Raw genomic sequence first — 26,275 nt, 5'->3', positions numbered from 1 at the left:
TGATCAAAAAAACAAAATAAAAAACCACAACGATGGGGTCCAAAGGGACACAGAAGACAATTTAAACAGCTCCTGGGACTTCCCTGGTGGTCCAGTGGTTAAGACTTCACACTTCCAGTACAGGGGCAATGGGTTTGATTCCCTGCTCAGGGAAGATCCTGCATGCTATGTGGTATGACCAAAGAAAGAAACAGCCCCCAAGTGCCTAAAGCTGAAATAATCTGAGCAATAAAATAAAGCCATTTTGGACTGTAACCCAAACTGTGAAATTAATTTCATGAGTTTGTACTGATACAAATAAATGAGGAGACAAATCTCCTATGCCGTTCAGTTCAGTTGCTCAGTCGTATCCGACTCTTTGTGACACCATGGACTGCGGCACACCAGGCTTCCCTGTCCATCACCAACTCCCGGAGCTTGCTCAAACTCATGTCCATCGAGTCAGTGATGCCATCCAACCATCTCATCCTCTATCATCCCCTTCTCTTCCTACCTTCAATCTTTCCCAGCATCAGGGTCTTTTCCAGTGAGTCAGTTCTTTGCATCAGGTGGCCAAAGTATTGGAGTTTCAGCTTCAGCATCAGTCCTTCCAATGAATATTCAGGACTGATTTCCTTTAGGATTGATTGGTTTGATCTCCATGCTATCCAAGGGACTCTCAAGAGTCTTCTCCAACACCACAACTTGAAAGCATCAATTCTTCAGTGCTCAGTCTTCTTTATGGTCCAACTCTCACATCCATACCTGACTACTGGAAAAATCATAGCTTTGACTAGATGGACCCTTGTCGGCAAAGTAATGTCTCTGCTTTTTAATATGCTGTCTAGGTTGGTCATAGATTTTCTTCCAAGAAGCAGGCATCTTTTAATTTCATGGCTATAGTCACCATCTGCAGTGATTTTGGAGCCCAATAAAATAAAGTCTCTCACTGTTTCCATTGTTTCCCCCATCTATTTGCCATGAAGTGATCGGACAAGATGTCATGATCTTCGTTTTTTGAATGCCGAATTTTAAGCCAGCTTTTTCACTCTCCTCTTTCACTTTCATCAAGAGGCTCTTCAGTTCTTCTTCGTTTTCTGCCATAAGGGTGGTGTCATCTGCATATCTGAGGTTATTGATATTTCTCCTGACAATCTCGATTCCCCTTATGCTTCATCCAGCCCAGCGTTTCTCATGATGTACTCTACATATAAGTTAAATAAACGGAATGACAATATACAGCCTTGACGTACCCCTTTCCCAATTTGGAATGATTCTGTTGTTCCATGTTCAGTTCTGTTGCTTCTTGACTTGCATACAGATTTCTCAGGAGGCAGGCAAGGTGGTCTTGTATTCCCATCTCTTGAAGAATTTCCCACAGTTTGTTGTGATCCACACAGTGAAAGGCTTTGGCATAATCATAAAGCAGAAGTAGATAATCTCCCAAGCAGGAGAACCCCAAATAACTTATGTAAATACTCAGCCCTCAAGGAAATGGAACATAGCTCCCTGTTCCTTATGTGTAGACTATTTATGGTGACTTCCTTCCAAAGAGTACAGTATGGGAAAAGGAGAAAAGAATAATCAACAGTAAGAACCTGAAAAATGCTACCTCAACCAGAAGATCAAGGTCAACATTAACAGGGACAAGTCATATTGATGCATGTACTTTCATGTGATGTGACAAAAATAACACTTCTGTGGTCTTCCTCCCAAAACACACAGCTTCAGTTTAATCATGAGAAAAACATCAGGCTAATCTTAATTAATGGACATTCTACAAAATATCTGATCAGTTCTCTGACACATACATACTACTATATATAAAACAGATAACCAATAAGGACCTACTGTATAGCACAGGGAATTCTACTCAATACTCTGTAATTGCCTATGAGGGAAAACAATCTTAAAAAGAGTGGATACATTTATATGTATAACAGATTCACTTTGATGTACATCTGAAACTAATACAACATTGTAAATCAACTATACCCCAATTAAGGAAAAAAAAAAGAATGATACAAAAAAAACTGTCAAGGTTATCAAAAACAAGGAAAGTCTGAGAAACTATCACAACCAAAGAGAGCCTAAAGAGACATAATGACTAAATGTGATATGATGTCCTGGATAGGATCAGAACAAGGACATAAAGGAAAAACTAAGAAAATCTGAATAAGGTGAGGACTTCAGTTAATAATAATGTATCAGTATTGATTCATCAATCATAACAAATGTACCATGTCCATATGTAAGGTGTTAAATGCCAGGGAAACCAGTTACAGGGTATATGAGAACTTTCTGTACTATATTCACAATTGTGTTGTAAATGTTACACTGTCTAAGATTACAAACTTTACTAAAGATCAAAAAAGAAGATGGAAAGATGCTGAAGGTGTGGGGGAGCCTGAACCAAAAATCTGTTTTAGGGTTTGGCAATGTGTGTCAGATTTTGGAGGAAGAGAAGTTGGATGGCTGTATCCAGGGCAGAAGAACTTGAAAGGAAATGAATGTTTGGCTGGAATTTTTAATTAAGCATTTTTATAAAAGTGGTGCGTAATAAGCTTCATGAGCTTATTAAATACTATTTGAAATGCACATTGAAAATTTTAAATTAAGATACTCACTGGTAAGGAAAAAAGCCCTCAATAAAGGCAGTTAAACAACAGATTGGATTCTGCAGATAACTGAATTGAGAATTAAAGGACCAATCCAAAAGTCCCCGCAGAAACCAGGAGTAAAAACAATGATGAGAAATTTAAGGGGAAAACAAAGGTATGAAAAATAAGTTTAAGACATTTCAAAATATGTACAATAGGAATTAAAGGAGGAGAAAAACAAAGATTGGGGATCAAAAAAAGAATAGAAAAGATATTAACTGGAAGAAAGATTATGATCTAAAGGTCAAATGGGGTATGTGCTGGTCAGGAATAAAAAACAGCCAGAACTAGACAAATTCTGGTGAAATTTATGAGTTCCAAGGATGAAGATCATGTAGATAAGAAGAAACAAAAAGGTTTCATACAGAGGAAAAACTAGTAGAAACTTCATCAAGGAAGAAACCAAAACTGAAATTATAGACTATTAAGAAATCAATGAGAATGAGCAAACTATACCCCCAAATCTACAAAGGCTGCTCAGACTGTGTTCAAAAGAGTGGCTTCTTATCCAGTAACAGTTATGGGATCCTGGCAAGTTAACTTCCTAAATCTTCAATTCCTTATTATTTAAAGATAATAAGATCAGCTACTTCCACAGTGAAAATTACATGCCAGGCATTGTTCTAGGGGCTTTATGTGTACACACTTATTTCTCTCCCATAACAGACATATAATGTAGACTATGTAATTTTCCCATTTCACAGGTGAAGAAATAGGAGCATAGAGAAGTCATGTCACAAGTTATACACAGCAGCAACTGTAGCTCAAGTCCGCACTCATAACCTCTATGCTAAAGACTTAGGAGGCCTTGTGAGGGCTTAGCAGGCCTTACAGGTGTTATGAGGATTCATCGAGATAATGAAGTAAAACATGTGGCATGTGTCTGCCATACGGGTGTACTCAATAACTGGAGCTATTATTTGTTAAAGAAATGAAGCAAACATGTGACTCAAGGAGCTCGAAGAGGAACAATAAAATAAATCTAAATCATGTAAGGAGAAGGCAATAATAATAGTAAAGTAAGTAATAGTAAAGGCAATAATAATTTATAAAGAAGCAAAAAAGCTAAATTAGAATGATAAGAAAAATCATACACAGTATTGATAAATAAAAGCATAACTTGATTCACTGAAAATGAACAACTAAACAAATTTCTCACACGTTTCCTCAGAGAGAAAATGTGAGCAAAATGCACAGTATCACTACTTTCTTAGCACAAACCTCAGATCATCTTCTAGGAAAATGCACAATTAAAAAAAAAATCAAGCTGTGGAAAAGCTAATAGAGCACTAAGAAGCTAAAAAACAGAAGATGCCAAAGTGTTAACCTCCAAAAGTCATCAGAACCAGATTTTATGGACAAGTTCTTATGACAATTTAATTCGTTAAGCATTTTTTTTTTTTTTTTAAAGAAATGGTTTGCTTTCCATCGACCTTATTTGCATTTTCTGTTTGAGAATCTATGGAAGAAGAGCTTAAGATGTCCCTACTGATTGGCTGCAGTGTGGTCCTGGGAAGGTGGGCTGGCTCCTCCTCAGCAGGGAATCGCGAAATACAGCAGAGGGCACCTGAAAGGCCTTCCCTGGTGGCTTAGAGGGTAAAGCGTCTGCCTGCAATGCAGGAGACCAGGGTTCGATCCCTGGGTTGGGAAGATCCCCTGGAGAAGGAAATGGCAACCCACTCCAGTATTCTTGCCTGGAAAATCCCATGGATGGAGGAGCCTCGTAGGCTACAGTCCATGGGGTCACAAAGAGTCGGACACGACTGAGCGACGACACACAGCTGAAAGTGCAGCCCAGCTTGCTGCTTCTGGTTCAGGAACCATAAATCCGGCAGCTGAAGCAGTCGGTTCACCCTGAAGTTCCTCCCTGGTCACAACTTTTGAGCTGTAGCCTGCTCCTCCTTCGCCATCTCTTCAGGGTCTCGGTAGAAGGAGAGCATGTGTGACCTTTCGCGGGTGCTGACGGGAGATGAGGCCACGCAGGCGCAGACCTTCCTCAGCTGGCATCTAATACAGCAGAGCCAATTGAGTGAACGCCCTTGCCCATGTGCAGCATGGCAATGTCCACAGGGCTCAGAGTCTGCTTTATTCACAGGGACGTTGGGAAGGTTAAATCAGACGGCCCTGCACCAGAAGCTGCAATTGGCAGAAGGCAGCCTGGATCTGGTTAGTGAAGATTCCAGGAGAGAGGCAGCCAGCAATAGAAGTGGTTCCCTGTGGCTGCAACAAACTTCAGCACAGCCTGCTGGCCAGTCATCCTGGAGGATATGGCATGACCTCAGCAGGATTTTCAAAGGCAGTAATGGCAGGAGCTGCCAGTAGCAGCTTCTCCCAGGTTCTCCTCAGATTTCATACGTAGACTCCGTCACTTTTCCTTTTGCATAGGTGCTGTTTCATTTGGAAGTCAAGGTTGGTGCCACCTAAGTGGGTTCCTCCTGCAAGAAATTTGGAGACATCCTCCTCCTTCATTTGCAGGACATGAAGGGCTCTGGATACTGTGAAAGTTTCCTGTTAAGTTAGGACAGGAACCTAGAAAAATGCTGTGGACCCCTCTCTGAGTAGTGCAGAAAGGACAGCAAATAGTCTAATACTGTGTCCTAGGCAATGTTGTCGGGCTTCCCAGGTGGAGCTAGCGGTAAAGAACCTGCCTGCCAATGCAGGAAGTGCAAGAGACTTGGGTTTGATTCCTGGGTCAGGAAGATCCCCTGGAGAAGGACATAGCAACCCACTCCAGTATTCTTGCCTGGAGAATTTCATGGACAGAGGAGCCTGGCAGGCTACAGTCCGTAGGGTCTCAAAGAGTCGGACAGGGCTGAAGCGACTTAGCATGCATGCAGGCAGACACTGTTGTCACTAGGCTTTTGGAAATGAACAAGAAAAATCCCCTACTTTCCATGGAGGCATGATGGAACACTGAAAATTCTCATACTAGTTAAACTCTTCGAAAGTATAGAGAAAGATGGAAAGCTTCCCAATGCACTTTACGAGGATAGTACATGTGTGTTAGTCGATTAGTCGTGACCGACTCTTTGTGACCCACATGGATTGTAGCCCACCAGGCTCCTCTGGCCGTGGAATTTCCCAGGCAAGAATACTGGAGTGGGTTGCCATTTCCTTCTCCGGGGGATCTTTCCAACCCAGGGATTGAACACGCATTTCTTGCATCTCCTGCATTGGCAGGTGGATTCTTTACCACTGCGCCCCCTGGGAAGCTGAAGCTAGCATAACCCTGACCAAAACCTGAAAAAGAAAGCACACACAAAAAAGAAACATTAAGAATTTGCTGATGGATGTGGTAATGTAGGTAATGTATTAACACAACCATTTTCCCCTGTGGAAAGAGAATTTGGCCTTTCCATTAATTTTGTAGTTCTATTTCCCTGAAAACTAGATGAAGGTAAAATATCAACTGGGCCCAATTGGTAAAGTGTATGGATGGGGAGGAGTACCAATGAACTATAAATTCCTCCTGGGGACATCACAGCCTTGGGGTCCCCCGAATGCAAGGGACTTGGAAACTCCCTCACAATCTATTCCAAGAGATATTGGCTTCTATGGGGTACAAAGCCTTTAAGCCACTCTTATCCTATCCCCTCCCCTTGGGAATCTTGCTTCTTCACATCTGAGCCATCTCATGTGGATGGCTAAAGGAACAACTCCTGGATGACAGCTCCCACTGAGAACAGTGACTAATGCTGCCCTCCTGTAAATTATGTCCATCTTCTACCCTTCAGAGAAGTTAGGTACTAAGTGTGACTTAGGATAGGCTTGTGAGTCTGAATGTTTAGTTGAGCTTACATTTAGCTGGATGTTTGAGCCTAGGAAGACCTCCCAGTGTGTATTACAAATTAAAAATTCAAAACAAGGAATAGCAAATTGGCCAGCACTGTATTAAAATGGTAGTGTAGTATGACCAAATAGAATTCACTCAAGGACTGTAAGAATGATTCAACATTTGGTAATCTATTAAAATAATATATCACATGAATAAAAGATAAAAAATAAAATTCGTGATCTGGACAGGAACTTAAAAAACACACTTGATAAAACTGAGTGATCATTTCTTTTTTTTTCTTTTTCTATGATTTCATTTTTAAAAATTTCTTTATTTTTAATTGAAAAAATAATTGCTTTACAATATTGTGTTGGTTTCTGCCATATATTAACATGAATCAGCCACAGGTATACATATACCCCTTCCTTCTTGAACCTCCCTCCTGCCTCCCACCTTATCCCACCCCTCTAGGTTTGAGCCCTGGTTTGAGTTTCCTGAGTCTACAGCAAACTCCCACTGGCTCTCTCTTTTACATATGGTGGTGTACATGCTTCCATGCTACTCTCTCCATTTGTCCCACCCTCTCCTTTCCACCCCCATGTCCACAAGTTTTTTCTCTATGTCTGTATCTCCATTACTACCCTACAAATAGGTTCATCAGTACCATCTTTCTAGATTCCATATTTATGTGTTAAAATATGATATCTGTTTTTCTGTTTTTGACTTACCTTACCCTGTAAAATAGGCTCTAGGTTCATCTATCTCATTAGCACTGACTCAAATATGTTCCTGAGTGATCATTTCTAATAAACACTTATAAACTAGAAATTCAAATTCTTTATGAAGAAATCAATAACTAACATGATATTTAAATAAAAAACACTGAAAGTTTTACCAGTAAAGTGAATGCCCACAAGGCTTGCTATGATCACAATGGCATTTCCTTAAACCTAGCTGTAAAATAACAACAAAAAGAAATCAGACATAGTATTCTAAAGAAATTGATTAGAGCAGCAGGGGTCAGCAAATGAGCTCATTACTTGTTTATTTTTAAATAAAGTTTTATTAGGACAAAGCCACTTGTTTATTTTTAAATAAAGTTTTATTAGGACAAAGCCACTTGTTTATTTTTAAATAAAGTTTTATTAGGACAAAGCCACATTAATATAAATATGTACTATCTCTAACTATTTTCCTGCTATAGCAACAGAGTTGAAGAGCTGGGATAGAGACCCAGCTTTGTAAGATGGCTTACAAAGTTTGAAATATTTACTAACTGGATATTTAAGAAAAATTTGCTATCCCTGGACAAAAGGATTATTTTCAAATGAAAACATCTACTTAAGGAATAAAAACAAGAGAATCCATTGAAAATCATTCAAACTAACAAGAGGATTTGGTAGTTGGTGGGTGCAAAATAAAGATACAAATGATAATCGTTTTTCTCTTGTGTTGGATTGCATCATTTGGCCTAGGTCCTCCCTACTCCCCATATCCACCCTCTTTGCCAGTAACTGCAACATGTCCTCTCACTATGGACAAGGTGTCCTGCTTTGCTCATTGATCAGCCATATGACTTGCTTTGGCACTGGCATGTAGGCAGAAGAGATGCAAACAGAGACTTAGAAGAAACTAAGCATTGGGCTTACTCCTACACATCTTCCACTACTATGAGAAGAACATTCCCATGGGATTATCCCAATAGTCTCAGGTATGTGGAAGCTGGTCCCAACCTAGATTAACCTACTACTGCAAACCTGAAGATGTGTAAGTGAACCCAAAGATCAGCAGAGCTGTTTAGGCAAGCTCACATGAACCCTGTAAATTAGGTTAAAATTAATAGGTGAAATTAATGATTATTTTTGCATGCCACTAAGGTGGTATGGTCTTTTGTTACATATAAAAAGCTGATTATTACATATATATTAACAATAACCAGTTAGAAAATGTAACCCTGTACCCAACAGCTATTAAAATAGTAAACACCTCAGCTCTTTCTTTACCCTTTTATACCCAGCTACCTACTCAACATGGCCACTGGATGCTTAATAGGCATCTCAAACTAAACACATCCAAAACAAAATTCATCCCACCTCAACTCCTCCACTCTATACCTCTTTCTTCTGCAGTCTTCCTTATGTCAGTCCTTAATGACCCTTCTCCTTCTCTCTCATTTAGCCAGCAATCAGCACAATCTATTGGCTCTATTTTAAAAATACATCCATATTCTGATATATCTACCAATATTAACATCACTTTGGTCAATAGCAGCCTTGCAGACCTAACTCTTAAGGGCGATCGAGTCTTCCACTCTTGGTCCCAGTTATTCTCCAGGCAGCAGTTATTCTTCATGGCCTAAAGTATAGGTCAAATCATGTTATTCCTCTGCTCAAAGCTCTCCAATAGTGCCAACTTTATTTCTAGTAAACTTTTCAGTCCTCCTTGCTGCCAATCAAGCTCTTTGTGATTTGCCTTCTGGCCCTCTCTCTGACCCCATTTCCATTCTTGTCTTCAATCATTCTGCTACAGAAACATTTGCTTCCATGCTGTTCCTCCTGCATAGTAGACACACACTATCCTCAGGACCTTTGAATTTTCTATTCTCTCCACCTGAAAACGCTCTCCAAGATATCTCCCCGACTCACTCACCCACTTTCTTTGGGCCTCTACTCTAATTACTGTATCAGAGATTTGATACGAAATCACCCTCCACCTGAAAGAACATAGCTCCCTACGCAGACGTAGAGGTTGGACTTGTGGACACAGGGCAGGAAGGAGAGGATGGGATACCTCGAGACAGCAGCGCGGACGTATGTACACCACCATGTGCAAAATACACAGCTGGTGGGAAGCAGCTGCGTGGCACAGGGAGCCGGTGGGAGCTCAGCTTGGCGCTCTGAGATGCCCTGGAAGGGCAGGACGGGAGGAGGTGGAGCGAGGCTCAGGAGGGAAGGGATACATGTATACACACTGATTCATGCTGCTGTACACAGAAACTAACACAACTTAGTAAATCAATTATATTCCAATTTAAAAAAAAATTAAAAACATAGCTCCCACCCTCTACCACTCATTGTTTCCTCACCTGCTTTTGATGTTTAAGGTACTTAAGACCACCTATTACCAAGCTATTCATTTGTTTGTTGTCTCTCTCTGATTTCTAGAATGTAGGCTTCCCAAAATAATGCACTTTGTTTTGCTCACTACTTTATCCCTAAGGCCTATAACAAAAGTCCAGAATAATAATAAGTTTTCAATAAATGATCTTTACCACTAAGCCACGTGAGAAGCCCATAAATAGGTAAACCTAGGAATAAACTTCACAAAACCCTGCAAGGCCTGTATGAAAAAAATAACTGTAAAATTTAATTGAGGGAAATAAAAAAGGTTTGAATATATAGAGAGACATATCATCGTCCTGGGTGGAGAAATTCAGTATTTTAAAGATAGCAATTTTTCCCAAATTCAATTTATATTGAACACAATCTCAATTAAAATTCTAATATGATTTTTTGGAGAAAACTTATCAAAAGGATTCTAAAACCTTCTAGAGCTATAAATGTCTGAATAAAGCCTTTGACTGTGTGGATCACAAGAAACGGTAGAAAATTCTTAAAGAGATGGGAATACCAGACCAACTTACCTGCCTCCTGAGAAACCTATACACAGGTCAAGAAGCAACAATTAGAACAGGACATGGAATAACAGACTGGTTCAAAATTGGGGAAAGAGTACATCAAGGCTGCATATTGTCACCCTGCTTATTTAACTTATAATAAGAGTCTATCATGCGAAATGCCAGGCTGGATGAATCAAGCTGGAATCAGAACTGCCAGGAGAAATATCAATAACCTCAGATATGCAGATGACAGCACCCTTATGGCAGAAAGCGAAGAGGGACTAAAGAGCCTCTTTATGAGGGTGAAAGAGGAGAGTGAAAAAGCTGGCTTAAAATTCAACATTCAAAAAGCTGAGCCCATGGCATCTGGTCCTATCACTTCATGGCAAATCAATGGGGAAAAAATGCAGGCAGTGACAGACTTTATTTTCTTGGGTTCCAAAATTACTGAGGATGGTGACTTCAGCCATGAAATTAAAAGATGCTTGCTCCTTGGAAGAAAAGCTATGTCAAACTTAGACAGTGTATTAAAAAGCAGAGATCACTTTTCTCTTAAAGGTCTATATAGTCAAAGCTATGGTTTTTCCAGTAGTCATGCATGGATGTGAGAGTTGGACCATAAAGAAGACCGAGCACTGAAGAATTGATGCTTTCAAGTTGTCGTGCTGGAGAAGACTCTTGAGAGTCCCTTGGATAGCAAGGAGGTCAAACCAGTCAATCCTAAAGGAAATTAGGAATATTCAGTGGAAGGACAGATGCTGAAGCTCCAATACTTTGGCCACCTGATGCAAAGAACTGACTCATTGGAAAAGACCCTGATGCTGGGAATGATTGAGGGCAGGAGAAGAAGGGGATGAGACAGTGGATGAGATGGCTGGATGGCATCATCAGCTCAATGGACACGTGTTTGAGCTAAACTCTGGGAGATAGTGAAGGATGGGGAAGTCTGGGGTGCAGAAGTTCATGGGGTCGCAAAGAGTTGGACATGACTAAGCAACTGAACAACAACAACAAAGGCACTTTTGAAAATGACAAGTAATAAGAAACAGGCAGATACACTCAACCACATATTTAGATATATAGAAGAGCCACAGAAACTAAAGACCATGGTACAATAGCACCAGTATAAGTAGACCAGTCACTAGGAGAAATCAGAGAGTCCAGAAATACAACTAAGCAGATAAATCCAGTTCAAGTTTTCAGCTGTGTGACTAAGGTGACTCTCAGTCTCTCTGAACTTCAAACTCCACCTCTATAAAATGGGGCTAATAAGGATTGTCAAGAGGCCTGAGTCAGATAACATACATAAAGTGCTTAGCATGTTACCTTGTACACAGTAAGCAAATGCAACAAATTCTAGTGCCTTCCGCAGTAGGATCCAGAACAGGAGCTCTCATCCTTTCTTAATTAGATGGACACTAATAAACTGGCCAAAGCAAAGGGGTCCCACAGTCTCTCATTAATGTAGGGGCAGGTTTCAGGCAATGATAGGCTAGGTGGATGGGAGGATGTAAAAACTTCATTGATAAAGATAGCTTGGGAGACTTCCCTGGTGGTTCAGTGGCTAAGACTCCACGCCCGTAATGCAGGGGGCCTGAATTCAACCCCTGCATGCCACAACTAAGGGATCCCACACACTGCAACCAAAGATCCTGCATGCCACAACTAAGACCTGGTGCAGTCAAATAAATAAATAAAAACAGAAGATAGCCTGGATTGTCATTCACCAACAGTGAGGAGGAGGAGAAGCAGGGAGGGGAAGGAGGAGAGGATGATGGTCTTGGAGCTCTGGAAACCACGGGGGAGCCAGTCCGGGAGCAGTAGCTTCTATGTTCAGGAGACCCAGAATTTCCTTAGGAGGGATGGATGGGAGGAGAGGGGTGCTAGAAATCACCTCCGGGAGAAGCCTCCAGAGGGATGACAGCACATCCAGTGGGATTTGCCCCATCACACTTGATTGGGAAAGACCAACCTAGAAATAGCTATTTGATTAAGAAATTAGTGCTTGTGGAGTCTCATAACTAGTTATCTCTTGGTTGTTTACAGAAAAAGGTAGAATGGGTTTTACTTAGAAACTGCCTTTGGTGGGGGGTATGTATCAGTTTGCACTGTGGCTTCCTAGAACAAATAACCATTTTGTTTTATTCCCAGAGAAATAATCTGTGACACATGGGTTTTTAATCACAGAATAAAAATGTCAAACTTTATCTTTAGAACAAAATAAATGCTTGAGTATAGTCTTTTGTCATTTATTGTAAAATATGTTATCTATGCTACATCTTGGTAAACATCTTACTCTCCAAACTTCTTGATAAAATAAGTGAGTAATGAATTTCTGAGCTTGGTGCATTTCCTCTGTAAGAGATCATTTGCATATTTACATTTTCATACTGAAAGAAATCCTAGAAGCTAAACTACAAAAGTTGTAGACTTTGTGTAGATAAACATCTGCTGTTTAATGGTCTTTTGAATCGCAAAGCTACCATTTAAATATTATTAATTCGTTTCTTCTTTATAACTGAGTGGGTGGGGATATGGGAAAGAATTGTAAAGAACAGTCACCTCTCTCTGTCTGTTTCATCCTCCACAGAGCTGAAGTTTCCACACCCGACATGCCTTCCTCATGTAGTTCAATGAGAATTGAAAGGGAGAAGATTTAAAAGTACTTCAAATTTCTCAAGAGACTACCAAACAGGAAGGTTTGTTTTGTTCATTGATGAAATCACCCTTCAAAGTCTTTCCTGGCTCAGGTTTTTAAAATGTTATATTCACTCTTTCTTGTTACTGATCCATGGAGAATATGCATTGGTCACTTCATAAATAATATAAATGTAAAGTTTTAACAAGATGGAATATATTCATCATTCATTCATTTAACCAGTAATTCCTGAGCACTTAACATAGACTGCACCCTGGAAAAACAAAGATGAACAAGACTCAGTCATCATATTGGCTCTCATGGAACTTACAGTGCACCAGGAGGAATAGCCCCTAAGACAGAATCATACAGATTGCAAGGGTTACTGTAGTCAGGGAGGGCTTCTTGGAGGAGGTGGCTTTTTAGCTGAAACCCGAAGGATGAGAATGGGCCATACATGGAAGAGCTGAAGAAGAAAATTCCTGGCAGAGCTTAGAAAGAGCAATGGCCTGGAGGCTGGATATAGAAAGAAACCAACATGACTGGAGGGTGGTAAGTGAGGTCGGTGTCAGGTGAGAGTAGCAGAGTGTGAGCAGAGTCTGTATCGGATCAGACCAAATCTCCCAGGGTAAACATGGCTCATTCCTGAAGAAGTATTCCAGATGGAACACTCCTATCCTTCCATGAGGTAGGCCTAGGTGATCTACCCAGACTCCTATGCAGGTGAGTGTGGGTGGTACACTGATGCTTGGAAAGACCAGATAACCTGCCCAAGAAGCACCAGTGTCCACGGATCCCCTTTCCCTGGCACCAGCTCTTAGAGGGCAGGGGGAGGGTGGGTGACCCACAGCTCACTCACTGGTCAGGCCAGGATTAGGCCCAGGGGGAGAAAAGAAGGTAAGTTCACTCACTTCTTTTGACTTCATTATGTAAAGCTCTTCCCAGTAAACCAGGCCTTACCTGAGACTCCTTGGTGGGTCATGGCCACACCAAGAGAAGACGCTTTGCTCGTGGGACCACCAGGCTCACGCCATAGATAGCCACAGGAAGTCCTACGCTTGGGCCGTCTGCGTTTCAGAGAATCTGGCGGCTAAAGATTCCAAGGCCCCCAGTCCCTTTCCGTCTACATGGAGGGCTGACCTGAATAACCAGAAGGGCAATGGGAGAAGAGACACAGGGCCACCGGCTTCTAACTGTGCCGTTCTCAGGAGCGGGAGATAGCCGCTGGTGTCTACTGAAAATAAGGAATGCCGTATGTCAGCTAGGCCAGGGGTAGGCAACTTTTTTCTGTAAAGGGTCAGAGGGTCAATATTTCAGACATCACAGACTACATACATACTCTGTCATGAATTCTTCTTTTCTTTTCTCTATTAATTATAGTTTTTACTGGGGTATAGTTGCTTTACAATTTTGTGTTAGTTTCTGCTATACCACAAAGCGAGTCAGCTATATGTATACATATTAATATATCCCTTCCCTCTTGGCCTCCCTCCCAGCCTGCCATCCCCCAACCACCACCCCACCCCTCTAGGTCATCACAGAGCACTGAGTTGAGTTCCCTGCTCTATACAGTAGCTTCCCACAGCTATCTATTCTACACGGGGCAGTGGACATACATCATTCCCAATCTTCCAATTTATTCCCTGCCCAACCCCGTGCCCACACATCCATTCCCTACATCTGCATCTCTATTCCTGCCATGCAAATAGTTTCATCTGTACCATTTTAACAAACCTTTGAAAGATTAAAAACTATCCTTAGCTTGTAGAGCTTACACTGAATCTGGCCAAATAGTTAATAGCTTGTTGAGTCCTCAACTAGACTGCATTGTCCTGTCAAATTCATCCTAAGGCTACTTAATCTACATTACCTGCTACATAAATATCTCTCTTAATCTTTATAAGAATCCTCTGAGATAGGCTTTATATATGGCAACCCCATCCCCAGTTCATCCTGTTTTATGGTCAAGAGATGGAAGCTTGGAGAGGTCTGGACACCCAGCTAAGGCCATGTGTTTAACAAATGGTAGAAGTGAGATCTGAATCCAGGCAGTCTGTTCTCAGGGTTCCTGGTCTTAATCATGTCACTATCCAATCCCCTCAGTAACTGACTTTGGACAAGTCCATTTTTCTTTCTGGGCACATCCCCATCTGTGCGGTAAGTGGAGACTTCCTCAGTGTGAGAGGTATACCTGATGCTGTGGCAAATGGTTCCCATGGTTCACACACTCAGTACTAAATAATGTTGATTCAAACAGTGAGATGACTGGCCTTTTAAGTCTCTTAAAACTTTCAGTGATGTCAGGGAAAAAGGTTCAATCTGACCCTCACATATCTTTAACATCTCTGCAGCGTGTGCTAGTTTCCATTTATATTAAGAGCTTCCCATTTTTACTGAGTTTCAAGGTTCAGGGTCTTCAGTAGGCAGTGAAACCTAGCTAGAATTTAGGACCACTCTTCTATTCTTATCATTACTTTCTCTTGCTGTTTCACAGTTTCATTTTTATTGCTTTTATGATTATTTTCTGTTTATATAAAGTGTTAGTGTTGCTACTGTCGCAATTCTCTTATTCTTCCCTTCATGATTATAAGATTGCTGCTGAAGCTCCTGCCATCACATCCATGCCCAAAATGGTAAGGGCAGGTTTCAGCTACTCTTTTCTCCTTCTACCAAGAAAGCAAAAGAATTATACAGACATCCCATTGAACATAACATGTCACATGGTGGCCTGCAGCAGCAAGAGAGCCTTAAAAAGTGAAAGTTTGGCTGGACACTTGCCACCCTGAACTAATCAGGGTCCTACATTCAGGGAAAGGGAATAGACACCAGGCTCGGTAATAAAAGTGTTTACCATAGGCTAGGGGGCCTTTGAACCTTCTTCTTCATGCCTGCAGAGCATTGGCTTGGAAGTCAAAGAGGTGGGAGGATTTGAGGAATTAAGCAGAAGGCCAATTTCTTTTTACCTTGTTTGCCACCAAGATACTCCTCTTCTCTGGTGCAGCCACATGCCAATGATCCATGGTCACCCTTAAGAAACAATGTGCACTGAGAAAAGCAAAAGTGTCACATACTCTTCTAGTAGGAGGAGGAGTGGTGAGACATCTTACGGACGTGTTCCTGTTGGCCACTATGGCACAAAGGGCCCAGCAAAGTGCCTTTTCAGTCTCTGGTGTGTAGAAGACGCATTTTCTTAAGTGCAAACGCCTCCAAATATGTACCCTAGAAACTAGATCTAAAAGTCTTATAAAATCTCAGTTTATGTTCACCTTCCTCACTATTTCGAAAACTTGTCATATTAGTGATTTGACCCAAAAACATTTAGTAATGGCCCACTGTTCCCCAGACACTTTCCCAAGTGCTGAGGATACAGGGATGAACTAGACCCCCAATGGCACATATCCTGATGGAAAAGGCAGACAAAAAAAAAAAAAAACCAAAACCCCACACACACAGGGAAGCAGGAGAGTCAAAGTATGAAGGTCTGAATCTGGAAGTCAGACTTCTCAGTTTGAAGACAAAATTTGTTGCTTTCTGGCTGTGTATTTTGGGCAAATTTGGTTTTGGGCAAATTGCCTCTCTGTGCCTAGTTTCCCCATCTATAAAATAAAATAATGAGGATAATTATACTACATACTTCTTAAGGATACAGTGAGACTGCTTTCTGGCTCATAGCGATAAAAACAGCTTCGCCAAAAAACCAAGAAGGTAAGGTGCAGTCAGTGTTTTAAAAGATCTAAAAAGGAGATGACAAATTAGTACGAACCTCATTTGATGGCTGTATGCGTTACATGGCTTAATTTCCATAAAGTGCTTAGAACTGTGGCTAGTATGTACTAAGTACTCGCTAAATGTTAACTATTACCTTATTTTGAGCACAGAGTTTTTAACTGGATGTTGCACAGTGCTGTGGAAGTTCCTTAAAGATGCTAAGGAATCCTCCAGGCCAGTTTTAACAGGCATTGTTGCCGCATTCCTGTGCTTTAGTTGAAGACTTCTTCCTTCAGTCACTTGTTCAAAGATGCATTTCATTTATGTGAGGTAGAGAATCTGGCCCCAGGCATGGAAGACAAGGTTAAGATTGGGGAGTAGAATATAGTTAGACTGAGGTAGCAGTGATGTGACTGAGCTTGCAAAGCCCTGATGACAGGACAACTCTCCTGCACAATTTCTCATCTTCCCCGCCCCCCTTCGTTAGAACACTGATGACTGGCTATTATATCAGCATTTCCAATAAAGTAAAAAGGGGGAAATACAGACCTGGGCTTTCATGGAAAGTATTTTCACTCTCACAACCAGAACCTCTGCCTTAAAAAAATTATCGTTTTAAGATCTTTAGCTTTTCCTACAGCATCATGGTACCTAACTTTTTGAAAAGCATCATTTCTGAGGAATGATACTTCCTGGGACAATGTAACATAGTCTTCGCCAAGTGACTCAGTTTGAGATATATGTATACATACACAATTTTTTTTTTCAATGTCAGGTGGCCCAAACTTACAGAGAAAAAGTGGGCATTGGTATCAGTTTGATGTCAGGGTTTCCCCACGTTTGTGGCTTTAAATACAACATGATCTGAAGGCATTTCAAGTCACTTGAAGACTAAGCTCCAGCTCTGTGTCAAGATGCTCCTGGCTGTGGTCCTTGCCTCTTCCCTGTTCCTCTGCGCTTCAGCCAGGCCGGGGTGTTTCACACCCCTGACATTCTTCACAGGAATCAAGAATGTTGAGTACCTCATCAACAACCTGCAGGTAAGATGCAAAGGCAGGGCGCCAGTGGGAAAGGCAGCTATTGAAAACTTAAGGGAAATATAAAAGGATGAAAAACACACCACTCTTCATGAGTTCTTGTTCTCTACTTTTTAGAGAGACACATCTTCACAATGCAACTGTGGCACCAGTGTAAGTAGATGCTCTTAAGAACTTTCCAAACTGATTTTAATATTCACATCTGGGATCTTCACATGTGAAATTTCTCTTTTGCAGGAGACTGATTGTTTGTGTCTGCCCATTTCCTCTGTAAGTATAGTAAAAGTGAGTTATCTTGATCTTGTTTTTTCTTAAGCTTTTAAGTCAAAATTGTTCTATTTGATGTATTTTAAGTAACAAAGTGTGACTTCATTACAATCATTACAGATTAGTAACAATTTTTAAAACCCTTCAAAATCTTGAAATTCTATACTGTATACATTTCTTTGCATTTAGTCTCCTTGAGAAGTCTGAACACTTTTCAATAAAAAGAATCTTGAATGTGTTTTGAGATTAGTGGCCATATGCACAATTAAATCAAACTGGGACTGAGAATAGAATAAATGATGTAGTTCATAGCGCATTGTTTTCTAATCCATTTGCTGGTTAACTCCAGGGTTGCAAAACAATGTAGATAAGACGACAGCCCTTTGTCCTTCCTCTGGCCTCAACTATCCACATGCTCTGTCTTCTCCCTCTGTCCGTCCCTCCCTGCTTCTCTCCTTCCCTCCCTGTCCTTCTCTTTAGCTGATTTATAGTAGCTATTGCAAGGTTTGAAGGCTGCCCTCTGGGAGGATAGGGTGTCTGAGATTGCGGGTGGAGGGGAAGTAAAAAGGGTTTCCGGGGAGGAAACCTTCTGAGAAGGAACCACACATTTATGGCCTAGCCCATCCCCTTGGTTTATAATCCACAGTTTTAGCTACTGCTGAAACAATGGTGGTGGTGGTTTAGTTGCTATGTTGTGTCCAACACTTGTGATCCCGTGGATGCAAGGCTCCTTTGTCCATGGGATTCTCCAGGCAAGAATACTGGAGTGGGTTGCCATTTCCTTTTCCAGGGGATCTTCCCAACTCAGGGATCGAACTCGCATCTCTTGGACTAGCAGGCGGATTCTTTACCACTGAGTCACCTGGGAAGCCCAAGTTTAGACTATATTGGTTAAATTAAAATTGCCTCTAAAAGCATTCTCTTTGTGATTCCTAGTCAAAGCTGTCCTCTGGGTGTTTCTTTTCCTAACTCCCTGTTATTTACCAGGACAACTGCACCACAGCATGCTTCCAGGAGGGCCTATCACAGATGAGCAACTCCGCAATGACCAAGAGATTCCACCTGAATGTCAACCAGCTGAAGAAAATAGTCGTAACCCTCAAGAGCAACAAGTGTGGAGTAAGTGTGTGTGTATCTGTGATGTGCTCTGGTTAGTTATTTCTGTGTGAATGTCAATGCCAACTCCACCTGGATGAGAAAGGGTGATAAGGTTGGAACAACTGGTAGTTCAGGGTTGATTAGAGACATCTAAGAAACTTAATCAGAACAAGAGAATTAATGTGAGCTCTGCCTGGATGCTATGGAATTGCAGAGTCAGACACGACTGAGCAACTGAACTGAACTAAACTGCCAGGACGGCTCATTGTTCGTTCTCATTTTAAAAAACACTCACCTCTCTGTTGGCTTTTACTTCTCTCCACATCTTGAATAATGAAAGAATCTAGCCACATGGTAATTAGAACCTAAATCTTGAGAATCAGGGCTATCGCCCATACAGTTCTAAATTATCCTAGAGATTCAGTTAGCTGAGTAGACGATGTGACCTGTAAGTTACAGGTTTTCTTTCCACTGAACAGGGAGGTGTTTAAAGGAAGACACATCTACATCCAGGTGGAAGTTTGTCACGTGCCCTAAATGCCTGTATATATATATATACCCTAGGCCCTGGAGGAAAGGGCAGGGGGTAAACTATTTCCTTACTATTGCTATGAGGGCCACCCCTCACTCAGCTACTGGACTGCAGAGGCTTCTGCCATCAACAGCATGCAGTTCTAAGCGCTTCATTTATACTGTTTCACTGAAAGTGAAGTTGCTCAGTCATGTCCGACTCTTTGCAACCCAGTGGACTGTAGCCTACCAGGCTTCTCTGTCCATGGGATTTTCCAGACAAGAATACTGGAGTGGATTGCCATTTCCTTCTCCAGGAGATCCTCCCAACCCAGGGACTGAACCCGGGTCTCCCACATTGTAGGCAGACACTTTACCGTCTGAGCCACCAGGGAAGTCACTGTTTCACTGAATACCTACCTTAATGACAACTGTCAGACTTACACCCTATGTTGTGAAGGAGGAAACTGACGCTCAGTGAGGTTAACTGATTTGCCCAAGGCTACCTGTTTAACAAATGGCAGTGTTGAGATTTGAACTCTGGTCTATAAAACAGCCAAATCCTGTTCTTAGTCACTGTGCTATAAAACAACCTTGGAAGGACAACCAAACAGGACAATAACAAAATTTTAAGCCTCAAAGTATCTCAAGAAGACATCTCTAATAAGATTTAGGACCCCTTGATGGGGGGTGTGTGTGTATGGCAAGCAGGCACCTGAAATCCTACCACAAAGTCAAGCACCTGTGCCGCCTACACAAAATGTTAGCCCTGGAGCCTCATTCATTTACTCCTTGCCTCAAGCCCCCTTACTGCCTGCACACCCTCCATTCCCAGTGACCACCCCTCTACTGCTCACCAGGTTCTAGGCAGGGCGGTTTCTGGGGCTGCTGGGCTCCATACTGTCTTAGTCACTCTGCCTTTGCCAACTTTTATCCCCACAGTCTTTTGCCTGTGAACAGCCATGCAACCAAACCACCAGAGGCAATACAGTGACATTTCTGAAGACTCTGCTGCAAAGTCTCCAGAGTGAAAGGATGAGAGACAATGTGTGAAGCTGAAATGTTATTTATTCTATTTATTGAATTTAGAAAGCCTCCTCTTTAAGTTGTTGTAATTTAAAAAATCAAATAAGCCATGTTAAGTCAAAATCAGCTGTAATAATTTGTTTAAAATTTTATGTCTTTATTTTGGAATAAATAGATACAGGGAAAAAGCTCAATCTGGTCTGCAGGTGCTTATTTGTTCCTTGATGCTCAGAACAAAGAAAGCTACAAGCTCTGTCAATGAGCTGATGGGTCGAGTGAAAGTGGAAAGTGTTGATTGCTCAGTCGTGTCTAACTATTTGTGACCCCATGGACTGTAGCCCACCAGGCTCTTCTGTCCATGGAACTCTTCAGGCAAGAATATTGGAGTGGGTAGCCATTCCCTTCTCCAAGGGATCTTCCTGACTCAAGGATCGAACCCAGGTCTCCTGCATTGCAGGCAGATTCTTTACCATCTGAGCCACAAGGGAAGCCCCTGATGAATCAAATACTCCTGTAATAACTGTAAGGTTTATTCCCTGAACAAAAACTTGAAGGCTCATGAACCGTGTCTGGGGATGTTAGGAAGGGTACATCGGAGTGGGCAGACAATCTGAGGGTGTTGTAGGGGAGGCCAAAGGCAGACCTGAGGTACCCTATCTATGGGTTCTGTTGGAGGGATGTTCAGGGCACTGCCACGGCTTTTGGGGTCCTGAAAAGCCAACTGTGTATCTGAAATGGGAGAAGGCAGCAGTTTGGTCAGGCCAGGAGATGAAGGACCCACAAGATGTGGGCATGTGTGTTTGTAAGAGAGGAAAGCCCTTGACCATGCTGAAGAAGCAGATGATCAGGGTCAGAGCAGAAAGTAGAGAAACCCTGGGATCAACACAGTCATCCACTCCCCTGAAGGACCCTCAGTTAGCACCTATCTTCTGCCAGATGCAGTGCCAAGCTGGGGTGCAGAGCTTCCTGGGGGTATACCGAAGGAATTTTTTAACTAGGTTGTCTGGCTGCCATGGTGTGACTGTAGCTATCTGTTAATTTTATGTGTCAACCTGACCAGGACTGGCGTGCCCAGATATTTGACTAAACACTATTCTGAGTGTGTTTATGAGGGTGTTTCTGGCTGAGGTGAGCACCTGAATTGGTAGATCGGATTAAGCGGATGCTCTCCTACCGTGGGTGGGCCCCATCCAATCCACTGAGGGCCTGACGAGAACAAAAAGGAAGGGTAAGAAGAGCTCAGACTCTGCCTGACAGCTTGAGCTGGGACTCACACCACCAGCTCCCCGGTTTCTCAGGCCTTCGACTTGGATTAGAACTACACCACCAGGTTCCTGGTCCTCCAGCTTAGAGATGGCAGAGAGGGGAACTCCTCAGCCTCCATAATTGCATTAGCCAGTTCCTTATAATAAAGCCAGCTGTCTATCTGCCTGTCTATCTATCCATCTATCCACCTATCCATCAATCCTACTGGTTCTATTTCTCTAGAGAACTCTATTTAACCACCCATCTCCTGCCTGCCAATGCAGGAGATGTTAAGAAAGTGAGGGTTCCATCCCTGGGTCAGGAAGATCCCTTGGAGGCAGGCATGGCAACCCACTCCAGTATTCTTGCCTGGAGAATCCCATGGACAGAGGAGCCTGGTGGGCTATGGTCCATAAGGTTGCAAAGAGTCGGGCACGACTGAAGTGACTTAGCACACACACACCTTAATACTCAACCTGCCCCCCAACTCCCCCCTCAGATCAGTACTTCTGATTCTGGTTTCCATGTCACAGTATTCACCACCTTCTAGGGTACTCTCTCGTGTACTAACTCATTACGGTCGCTGTTTACTGTCCTGAGGACAGAGAACTTTGTGTTGCTCACTTTTGTGTCCCGAATGCCTATCTTGGGCCTGTACTGCTCGTGCCCTGGAGGAGTTGCTCTATAAATATTGACTGAATGGATGAAAGGCCTTTAAGGTGAAAAGCAAAGTACATAGTTGTATGTGGACAGGGAATGTGCCCACCTGTAGAAGGAATGATACCCAGAGCATACTATACGAGCTCAGAAAGGTGAATTCCCTTCAAACACCCTCAGGAGGGCCCATAGCATGGGATTCACATGACCTGGCCCCTTGTGGGTGGTGGTGGGGGGGCAGCCTGCCAGCAGCCCTCCTGCTTGGCCTCCCTGGCTCTGTGCGATAGGCAGGAAGGAGGCAGGGCGAAGGGTCTTGGGGTTGGGGTGGTGCGACAATCAGGATGGCTTTCTCCCCACTGCCTGAAGGCTCAGAGGCTTGGGAAGATCTTAGAGGAATCTACTCAGGGCAGTATTTTTCTAGGTACTGGCAAAATTAAAATGGTCTATGAGTGTAGACCATCCCTCAGTACTTCTGATGCCAATAATACATAAAGCTCAGAGCACCAAGAGCCAGGATTCCTCAAAGGGATTTGCTCAAAGGAATTTCCATCAGTTACAATGTCAAGCAATATCCAACATGACCTGCACAGCAAACAGGCCTTGGCCAGAGAAGAGGTTCCCTGATGATGTGGGCAGCATGGTCCCCTTAGCCGTCCAGCATGGTTAGCGATGGGGTTGGCGTGAATTTCACCCTCCACCTGCATCCAAGCCCCTCCTGCACAGGGAAAGTGGAGGAGTATTAGCATAGGGGGCCAAAGTCAGGGGAGCTTTTTATTATTGGTGTGGAAATGGTGAGTCCATGGGAACATCCAATCACGATTATGCTAGTCTTGGTTTTGACACAGACAAGTTTCTCAGGGATGAATTCACAGTGCTGTGTCTGTCAAAGGGTAACAAGTTGGATCTCTAAGAGGCTTTCAGTTCACTGCTTTAAACCTGGTCCTCCCTCAGCACCAAATGCCATCAGGCATGTTGCAGGGGACACGCACCTTCATGCAGATGACAGTCACAGTCTGTCGACCCATCGGCTTCCTGAGAAAACTGAAAACTTCATGTGGCAGGGGTGGGGCACAGGCTTCCTCGGGATCTTCCACAACCTTAGAATTCGGGCTTCAGCGATGACTGTTTTTACACGCATCTCCCAGCAACTCCTATATGATTTCCTCTCTGAGACTCAAAGGCTGACCCCTACATGTCCCTAGGGCTCTGCCTCTTGGCACCCAGCTCCCAGCACTGCAGGCTGCCCTGCTGGGTGCGCTGAGGGCACATTTCAGCTTTGGTTCCTGTGTGGGCTCCCCAGCTGGCCTGTGGAATCCTACAGACAAGGCACCATGAAAAAGGTCTATCAAATAATATACTTACTATTATGTTTTAGTATTAATCATGTAATATTTAGCCCTTACTCTCTATGGTCTTATTGCAAAATTCAGACTTAATTTGAAGAAAGTAGGGAAAACCACTAGACCACTCACGTATGACCTAAATCAAATCCCTTACGATTATACAGTGGAAGTGACAAATGGATTCAAGGGATTAGATCTGATTGAGTGCCTGAAGAACTATGGACGGAGGTTCATAACACTGTACAGGAGGGGGTGAACAAAATCATCCCCAAGAAGAAGAAATGCAAAAAGGCAAAATGGTTGTCTGAGGTGGCCTTACAAACAGCTGAGAAAAGAAGAGAAGTAAAAGGCAAAGGAGAAAAGAAAGATATATCCATCTGAATGGGAGAAGGAAATGGCATCCCACTCCAGTACTCTTGCCTGGAAAATTCCATGGATGGAGGAGCCTGGTAGGCTATAGTTCATGGGGTCGCAAAGAGTTGGACACGACTGAGCGACTTCACTTTCTTTCCATAGTTCTTTTTGGAGAAGGAGATGGCAACCCACTCCAGTGTTCCTGCCTGGAGAATTCCATGGGCAGAGGGGCCTGATGGGTTACAGTCTATGGGGTTGCAAAGAGTCAGACACAACTAAGCAACTAACACACACACACACACACACACACACACATCCATCTGAATGCAGAGTTCCAAGGAATAGCAAGGAGAGATAAGAAAGCCTTCCTAAGTGATCAATGCAAAGTAATAGAGGAAAACAGAATGGGAAAGACTAGAGATGTTTTCAAGAAAATTAGAGATACCAAGGGAACATTTCATGCAAAGACAGGCACAATAAAGAACAGAAATGGTATGGACCTAACTGAAGTGGAAGATATTAAGAAGAGGTGGCAAGAATACACAGAAGAACTATACAAAAAAAGATCCTCATGACCCAGATAACCACAATGGTGTAATCACACACATAGAGCCAGACATCCTGGAGTGTAAAGTCAAGTGAGCCTTAGGAAGCATCACTATGAACAAAGCTAGTGGAGGTGATGGAATTCGAGCTGAGTTATTTCAAATCCTAAGATGATGGTGTGAAAGTGCTGCACTCAATATGTCAGCAAATTTGGAAAACTCAGCAGTGGCCATAGGACTGGAAAAGGTCAGTTTTCATTCCAATCCTAATAAAAGGCAATGCCAAAGAATGTTCAAACTACCTCACAATTGCACTCATCTCATACGCTAGCAAAGTAATGCTCAAAATTCTCCAAGCCAGGCTTCAACAGTATATGAACCAAGAACTTTCAGATGTTCAAGTTGGATTTAGAAAAGCAGAAGAACCAGAGATCAAATTTCCAACATCTGTTGGATCACAGAAAAAAGCAAGAGAATTCCATAAAAACATCTACTTCTGTTTTATTGACTGTGTCAAAGCCTTTGATTGCATGGATCACAAAAAACTGTGGAAAATTCTTAAAGAGACAGGAACACCAGACCGACTTACCTCCCTCCTGAGAAATCTGTACACAGGTTAAGAAGCAACAGTTAGAACTGGACATGGAACAATGGACTGGTTCAAAATTGGGAAAGGAGTACTGGAAGGCTGTATGTTGTCATCCTGCTTATTTAATTTGTATGCAGAGTACATCATGTGAAATGCCAGGCTGGATGAATCACAAGCTGGAATCAAGATTGCTAGAAGAGATAGCAATAACTTCAGATATGCAGATGACATCACCCTTATGGCAGAAAGCAAAGAGAAACTAAAGAACCTCGTGATGAGGGTGAAAGAGGAGAGTGAAAAGACTGGCTTAAAATTCAACATTCAAAGAATTGAGATCATGGCATTTGGTCCCATCATTTCGTGGCAAATAGATGGGGAAAAAAATGGAAACAGTGATGGACTTTGTTTTCTTATGCTCCAAAATCACTGTGGATGATGACTGAAGCCATGAAATTAAAAGACGCTTGCTTCTTGGAAGAAAATCTATGACAAACCTAGACAGCATATTAAAAAGCAGAGACATTACTTTGCTCTAAAAGGTCCATATAGTCAAAGCTATGGTTTTTCCAGTAGTCACGTATAGATGTGAGAGTTGGACCATAAAGAAAGCTGAGAACCAAAGAATTGGTACTTTTGAACTGCAGTGTTGGAGAAGACTCTTGAGCACCCTTGGACTGCAAGGAGATCCAAACAGTCAATCCCAAAGGAAATCAGTCCTGAATATTCATTGGAAGGACTGATGTTGAAGCTGAAGCTCCAATACTTTGGCCACCTGATGTGAAGAACTGACTCATTGGAAAAGACCTTGATGCTGGGAGAGATTGAAGGCAGGAGGAGAAAGTGACGACAGAGGATGAGATGGTTGGATGACATCATTAACTTGATGGACATGTGTTTGAGCAAGCTCTGGGAGTTGGTGATGGATAGGGAAGCCTAGCATGCTGCAACCATGGAGTTGCAAAGAGTCTGCCATGACTGAATAACTGAACTGAACTCAACTGTATGGACTGGACTCCTGGTGGCTCAGATGTTAAAGAAGCCCAAGCAATAAGGGGGACCTGGATTTGATCCCTGTGTTGAGAAGATCCTCTGGAGAAGGGAATGGCAATCCACTCCAGTATTCTTGCCTTGGAGAATCCACATGGACAGAGGAGCCTGGAGGGCGACAGTCGAGTTGGATATGATGGAGCGACTAACACTTTCTTCCTTCTTTCTGTATGTACTA

At 42.4% G+C, this 26,275-nt stretch overlaps 1 protein-coding gene across 1 annotated transcript; it reads left to right on the top strand.

The window, feature by feature from the left end:
• The first annotated feature begins 17,293 nt into the window (after positions 1-17,293).
• On the top strand, positions 17,294-20,344 carry IL9 (interleukin 9). The gene is made up of 4 exons (XM_043913841.1): positions 17,294-17,419; positions 17,654-17,686; positions 18,671-18,802; positions 20,234-20,344. Exons 1-4 carry the CDS (start codon positions 17,294-17,296, stop codon positions 20,342-20,344), a joined length of 402 nt encoding a protein of 133 aa, XP_043769776.1.
• Positions 20,345-26,275: the final 5,931 nt, after the last annotated feature.

The sequence above is a fragment of the Cervus elaphus genome, chromosome 9, assembly GCF_910594005.1.
Source record: "Cervus elaphus chromosome 9, mCerEla1.1, whole genome shotgun sequence".
Classification (NCBI taxonomy): Eukaryota; Metazoa; Chordata; class Mammalia; order Artiodactyla; family Cervidae; genus Cervus; species Cervus elaphus.
The sequence above is the reverse complement of the archived record's forward strand: the minus strand, read 5'-3'. Positions and strand labels throughout refer to the sequence as shown.

Coding starts and splice junctions, on each gene's coding strand:
- IL9 (XM_043913841.1), top strand. CDS start 17,294: ATGCTCCTGGCTGTGGTCCTTGCCTCTTCCCTGTTCCTCTGCGCTTCA. Junction 17,687..18,670: donor TGTGTCTGCCCATTTCCTCT/GTAAGTATAGTA, acceptor GTTATTTACCAG/GACAACTGCACCACAGCATG. Junction 18,803..20,233: donor TCAAGAGCAACAAGTGTGGA/GTAAGTGTGTGT, acceptor TTATCCCCACAG/TCTTTTGCCTGTGAACAGCC.